The 7,312-nt window shown below is 47.3% G+C and overlaps 1 protein-coding gene across 1 annotated transcript in view; it reads left to right on the top strand.

Moving 5' to 3' along the window:
* The first annotated feature begins 4,212 nt into the window (after window positions 1–4,212).
* Window positions 4,213–7,312, top strand: part of ptgis (prostaglandin I2 (prostacyclin) synthase) — an 8,665-nt gene continuing 5,565 nt past the window's right edge. The window contains exons 1-6 of the mRNA XM_056274377.1: window positions 4,213–4,283; window positions 4,892–5,015; window positions 5,297–5,472; window positions 5,563–5,709; window positions 5,842–5,954; window positions 6,038–6,219. Coding sequence (XP_056130352.1) covers window positions 4,213–4,283; window positions 4,892–5,015; window positions 5,297–5,472; window positions 5,563–5,709; window positions 5,842–5,954; window positions 6,038–6,219 — 813 coding nt within the window. The remainder of the gene's footprint in view (window positions 4,284–4,891; window positions 5,016–5,296; window positions 5,473–5,562; window positions 5,710–5,841; window positions 5,955–6,037; window positions 6,220–7,312) is intronic.

The following is a 7,312-nucleotide window of genomic DNA, read 5'->3' on the forward strand; positions in this document are numbered from 1 at the left end:
ACCCTATGGTTTAAATTGTCTTCTTCTGCAACATTCATTATTGAATTAACCTGCTTATTGTGTGTACTGCAAAAGATGAGGCCCCGAGATTACCATGTATGACAAAATAAACGGTTTGTAAAAGCCTACTTCTGTCTCGTGGTGCTACCCAATCACAGGCATAATGAGTCAGCAGCACCGGGCCCCAATGCAAGATGGTCAAAGAGCCATCACAATCAAATACAACATAACACAATGTCAGTAGTGAATGAAAGAAGTGAAAGCATGCAGCTTTAAAACGACCAGCAACAGTGAAATGCACTGCACAGCTGACGCCTTAAAATGGTCACTAGGAGAACTGACCGCCATGCTATAGAAGAGGAGTCATAATAGCAAGGCCAAGATAGTGATGGACTAGCCTACTTGACAACATCTGGGGTCGGAGCACCGTAACAGATGAACATCTGGGGTCGGAGCACCGTAACAGATGAAAACATAATCGGTGACGGTGCACCCACACTTAGACAACATTATTCATGTCTGTGCATAGGCCTTATAAACACAAAATGCAAGTGTGTAGGTTGATTATTAGTGAAATAAGTAATAAATTAGTCCTACTTACATCATAGGTGCACTCCCCAGGCTTTTAGCTGTGCACTTCGCCAGCTAGCTAGCTAGCTAACTCCTCTGTGTGGATCTTGCTATGCAGCGGTACGCATATCTATAATTACATGCGGGCACACTTTACACATACCCATACCTCCTTTCCTCCAGAACGGTGCCGGTGCGAGGCCAGGTCTGCCTTGGTGCCTTTTGAGAGCCGGCCGCACTTCGATATGTTTGAGAACTGAACGTTATGTAGCGGAAGTGCGGTAGCGAATTGATACTGTAGCCGGGAACCTCCACAGCCGGGACGCGAACCCAGGTCTCCCGCACCACGGGCGACTACGTTAACCAGTCGACTAAAGGGTCCGACCCGTTGGTCATTCGTGATCGTTACAATACGATAGTGGTGAGCTGAAGAGGGGTACGTGCGTGAGGACCCTAAACTGCAACACATGGTTAGAAAGTTTAAAAAGTTAGCTTTTCTAATGCATACAGTGTTACGTAGGTTAATCCAATGACTCACAATGTAGGAGGAACTATTTAATCAGAGGGTCACAGATTATGATGCATCGCACATTTTAGTGTAACACCAGTATTGCACTGTTGCACCCCGAGCTGGCGGGGGCGCTAACTCCCCCCCCCAAAAAAAATCAGAGCAAGTCGTCATTATTTTGGCCAAGTTAACAGCTGTAGTACGAAAATTATAACTTGTATTTGTTGGCTATGCTTTTGCCCATCGAATGTTTTTGGCAGTTTTATCATTAATGTCAAACAGTTCATTTGATTAGAATAAAGTAATATGTGATCAAAATATGTAAATAAAACGAATATCCTCTTTACATATAACTCAAAAACTTTTGAATATAATTATGTGACATATGACGCCAAAGACTGCTGTTACTGTTGCGCATTAACCCTAATTTGGACCTTGACAATGACAGTGATGACGTGGTGATGCTGATGACATAATGCTGATATACGGAAACCAGGGTAACGCTGTTATTGGGGTTTTGACTGGATTATTTGTTAGTTTTCAGATTGTTTGAGCCTGTCTGTTGACTCATGCAGTGCACGCAGTAGTCCAGCAGGGGGCTCTCATAGCCAGTCAGTACACGCTGGCAGCCCAGTCATCATCATCATCATCATCATCATCATCATCATCATCGACGGTTTACGTACTGTGCCATAATTCGCAGCAGTTGTGATATCAAGACATGGCAAGCTTTATATCATACACACGTTATTTGCACCGTGATTATTTGTTGTTAATCGGGCTTCAGTGCTTTTTCTGAAGGGTTTTATCGTTTATTTTTGTTGACTTTTTTTTCTATTCTGTCACTTAGAAATGGGGACGTTTAAAATATGCTTTCTTCCATCCATCCATTATCTGAACCACTTATCCTGCTCTCAGGGCCACAGGGATGCTGGACCTTATCCCAGCAGTCACTGGGCGGCAGGCGGGGAGACACCCTGGACAGGCCGCCTGCCAGGCCATCACAGGGCCAGGGCCAGGGCCAGGGCCAGAGCCAGGGCCAGCCCCCCCCACCACCACCACCACACACACAGACACACACACATATACACCTAGGGACAATTTAGTACGGCCGATTCACCTGACCTACATGTCTTTGGACTGTGGGAGGAAACCGGAGCCCCCGGAGGAAACCCAAGCAGACCCAGGGAGAACATGCAAACTCCACACAGAGGACGACCCGGGACAACCCACCAAGGTTGGACTACCCCGGGGCTCGAACCCAGGACCTTCTTTCTGTGAGGCGACCCCGCTAACCACTGCGGCACCGTGCTAAGGATTTAAAACATTTGCCTTTTACAGCTAAAAGTCTGATAAAGAAAGGCAGTTGCAAGTTTGCCATTTGCCACAAATGCGCTGTTTCCACCATTCAGAACGGGCTGACACAGCTGCTTGATGATTTGTTCAGTGCTATTTCAGTGGCCTGTCTACTGGTGTCCGATGCGCTCCAGATTTTGAGTTTTGTGGCGTCACCATACGCCGTGGTAACACGAGGCTGGCCAATTCATTCAGTCTCTACCGTGCGGCACCGGCCCTGTGATGCGTGCAAGCTTTCGAGTTCAAGTCACATCAACCAATTCGACAAAAATAATCAAACCGCCCACCGCTAATGTGAGAAACACGTGTGTTGATACCTATGACACAGTAGTATCGCAACCTGTCATTACTGAAGTTATGATCCTAAGTGGAAATGAATCACTTTTCTTTTTCATGTGGGCAGTAAATGTCACTCCTTAAATCCCCACAGGCCCATTTTACTTAAGTATGACAATGACCAATGGAAACTTTTTTTTTTTCAATAGTAAAACCATGGAGTCTGAGCACCATCACAGTGCCGTATTTGGTGAAGTCAAAGGTTGCTGTTTGTGTCCAGCTGTTCAGAAGTCAGGCTGAGGTGATGCTGCTCCCTGCTGGCATAACAACACACCAGCAGCCGCTGGGGTATCAGTGGGGCGAGACACACATCCAGCATGGACCAGAGTGGGTCAAGACCAGCTTCTGAGTTAACTCCTCCAGAGAAGGGAATTCATAAACTTGCACGCATTACAATTACGGGAAGACTTTAAGAATGTTATTATTTAGTGTGGAGAGAAGGTGACACGGGAGTGGATTTTCCCTCCTGTCCCTTCCCACTCCCACCAACATATTCCTGTCCTATCCCCGTCATATGATGAGTAGTAAAACTGACTCCCATCCTGCAGCGATACCACAGGAATCCCGGGGCCCACAGGATTGTCAGCTTCTGGCGGAACTGCCCAGTTTTGTTCTTGAGAAATAAGGGTGATTTACACGTGTAGAGAGAAAACCTATTATTCACCATGCATGCACCCATGTTTGTTTCCCGTACGCCGTTTCCTGTTTCGCTTTCAGCAGAAGGGCCCATGTGTTTGTCAGATGAATAACAGTTTCATGACAGTGGCAAGCAGGCTCAACGGGTCTGACGACTCACTGACTCATGTCTTCCAAACCACCATAACATTTATTATTGTTCGGTGGTGTTACGCAATGCCTTTGGCCCGTGTCCCAGCCAACATTATTAAAAAAAAACTAGCTAAATTAGTAACTACAATGGTGAGTATGCCAAGTGCAGATGTGTGGGCTGACTTGAGCAGGACAACTGGGTTCTGCATGGAAACTGTTTCGTTAACAGTTGACACCAACTCAACAAACAAGCTAAAAATGTGCCATTGTACTAAACTAGCGACTAACACTGCCAGACAAGTACAGATCAGGGTACTGGAAGAGACTTTCATAGCTTGACCTCACAGAGCTGAACATGTCCTGGCATGAACCTATTAAAGGTGTAGCGCAGGGCCCTCCACTCAGAAGAGATCATCCCCATGGAATGCACCGAGTGCCACGCTCCTCCGTCAAGTCCACAGGGATTACTGTATAGGACCAGATGAGGAATCTGTGGTTTTCCCCCATGCTAGACTCCAGGTTGGAGCGATAACGCTTGTCACAAGCCCCACCCCTGCACGCCCTCTGTGCAGCGCGGTGGCTTGCAGGTGAGCTGCACTGCACGACGTGGAAAGATGAGTCATCTGCATATACAAAAGTTGCAGCGAGCGAAGAGGGGAAGCACACATAGCAACATGGTGTGGACGGTTTTGTTACTGCTTCTCGGACTCCTCGCGCTGGTCTTCCTCCGCTTGTCACGCTCAAGGTAAGTCATCCAAGTCATCATGTGCGGGGATTATTGTGTGTTGTGAAGAACCAACAGGATGCTAGTTGTGTGACCCTAGAAGTGGTTTTTGTCGCGCTGCGAGCCGTAGATGGCTGCGAGTGATATATATCTTGCAAAGCTTAACTCACTTTACAGTTGATCAAGTGGAATGACATATATATATATATATATATATATATATATCAAATTACATATGATATGTGCTCATTCAAATGTGCTCTTGTTGTAAATTAAAGACTATATGTGAATGACAACATATCATATGTACCTTGGTATTTGAACGATGCTGTTTATTGCTGAAGGGCTTAACATAAGGATAATGGATTTTGTCTTTTCATCTCACACACACACACACACACACACACACACACACACACACACAAAACAACCCTTTTTTTAGCATCTGTGTTATTCAAGATGGGGCCTTCCACTGAAATCTGAGCTAAAATTGAAGTAACAATAAAGGAAAAACATGACTTTGTATTGTCACCAAACCTGTCGGCTGAGACGAAGGTGTGAATGAAGGTAACTTATTTGGTTGTTTGTTGTTGCTGATTGACATTTATGGGTGTGTGTCTGTTTCACAGGAGGAAAAACGAACCTCCGCTCGATAAAGGCTTGATTCCCTGGCTTGGTCATGCTCTGGACTTTGGGAAAGATGCGGCGAAGTTTTTATCCCGCATGAAAGAGAAGCACGGGGATATCTTTACAGTAAGTTCTCCGGGAAATAGACACATCCGAACACCGTTAACCGCGCCGTGCCGTGCATTTATCCTGCACATGCTCCGGATTCATACTGAATTTGACCGCCCTGCTAGCTGTTAATGATCACAGTAATGGATGCCAGCTCGCTCCTTTTGGCTTACTCCTAGAGAAAAGAGGGGGACAGCTATTTAGACAACTTCTGCAGACATGCAGAAGTACCGTGTTGCATCCAAAATATCCAGTTGAAAATGTCTTCTGGACTACCTTGAATACTCTTGACTCCTCAGGTTCGTGTTGCCGGTCATTATGTCACGGTGCTGCTGGACCCAAACTCTTACCATGCCGTGCTGTGTGACACCGTCTCCTTAGACAACTCCCGCCAGCGAACCCTGCTCATGAAGAGGATGTTTAGCCTGCAGCTGCCCAACGCGAACCCTACAGAGGAGAGGGCGTGGATGGAAAAGTGAGTACTGCTTATTTTAGTCACACCGGGACCTCGGAACGTAGTATGGCCGTTTGTGGAGGGGTCCGTTCCTAAATATCATCTCCCCAGGCACTTCCAAGGCCTTAACCTGGCCCAAATCAGCGGCTCCATGGGCACCCATCTGCAGACCCTCCTCTCAGACGACCAGAACGGCTACGATGCTTCACAGTGGAGACAGGAGGACCTCTTCAGCTTCTGCTACAGCCTCCTCTTCAGGTAGGTACGCCGCCTTACTGTGGAACGCCGCGTGCCAGTTTGGGCAGAATATACCGATATGAGTATCCAGCAAACACAGAGTCATCATAAAGGCGGACGGGTGTTTCCTAACGTTGTTGTTGTCGTGCACAGGGCTGGGTATCTCACTTTGTTCGAGAGGAGCAGCAACGTCACCGCCGTCTACAGAGAGTTCCGCAAGTTCGACGCTCTTCTGGTGAAACTGGCACGTTGCATGCTCAAAAAAAGTAAGCCGTGCGCACACACACACACACTTCACTCTTCACATCTTTGCCGGGGTTGTACACTGATCTCGACATTGCCCTGTTAGGTGAAAGAAAGACAGCCAGCTCGTCCCAGGCGTGCCTGTGGGAGCTGCTCTCCGCTGCCCGGCTGAGGGACGGGTCGGAGTGCAGCTCGTGGCAGCAGAGCTACCAGCACCGTTTGCAGGAGGAGGGAGTGGACGAAGAGATGCAGAGTCGAGCGTTACTGCTCCAGCTGTGGACCACCCAGGTGAGAGGTGGAAAATTATCTTTCCTTTCATATCTCTCTCTCTCTCTCTCTCTCTCTCTCTCTCTCTCTCTCTCTCTCTGTCTATCACACACACACACACACATACACACACACACACACATACACACATACACACAAATACACACTAAGCAGGCAGACTTGTCTGTCTAGTATTCCAACGGCTATGGCAAACATACAGTCCCTGCCACACCTCGAGGGTATGCATGAGTTGCCCACTATTGTGCTTTTCATAACCGGCGAACAAATGGCCTCGTGGATTCCTCCGTACCGGTTATTCTGAACTGTATGCGCTCAGACTTGTGACTCACCTTGAGAATAACTCGTCCTTAAATGAATGGAATGCAAGCCCAGTTTCACTGACACCTTGTCATGTTTACAGTTTAAATGACCTCATGTGAGTAATATGAACCGGATCAACAGAGACCGGCATACCTTGTTACATGACACACTTGTTAGTAGTACACTTCCCATGCTGTCATGCAGTGTGGCGGGCGAACAACCGGCATACAACGGAGAAAGGACTTGAACAAATTCTTCTCTTCTGGGAGAAATATTTTCTTTTCTCTGGTACAAGAATCGAGCTTGACTTCATCAGCAGCACCGGGATCTGTCCCGCCGGGTAGCAAAGTAGACACGGATTTTATTCTGGGGAGCGACTCACCCTAAAACTTAAACAAGTCTGGAAACACACGAGTAAGGCCTCTTATTCAGAGAATAATTACAAATTTTAATTTTTTGACAAAGAGGGTCAAAAGGTGGCTCTTGTTATATGGCTGAATCCACACACGGCACCAGTAGGTCAGACTGTTATGGTTTCTCTGGCCGGACTGGTCCAGACAAACTTGAATAGTGGTCGGTGCCGCCAGGTGGGGGAGATAGCAAGCTGTAGGAGAGTCTTCGTCTCTGGCTTGTCAGGCATGCTGTGTTCTGGCTTTCATAGAGTCAGCTCGCTGGTATGCTCCTTCAGCCTATGAAACGGGAAGCTACTCAGTTTATGGGAGTGGTCCAAAGTCCTTGGCCAAATTTGCGTTGAGCCGCACTGGGACGTTTCTGCCTCCTGTATTGTTGTATG

This window comes from Lampris incognitus, chromosome 2, assembly GCF_029633865.1.
Source record: "Lampris incognitus isolate fLamInc1 chromosome 2, fLamInc1.hap2, whole genome shotgun sequence".
Classification (NCBI taxonomy): Eukaryota; Metazoa; Chordata; class Actinopteri; order Lampriformes; family Lampridae; genus Lampris; species Lampris incognitus.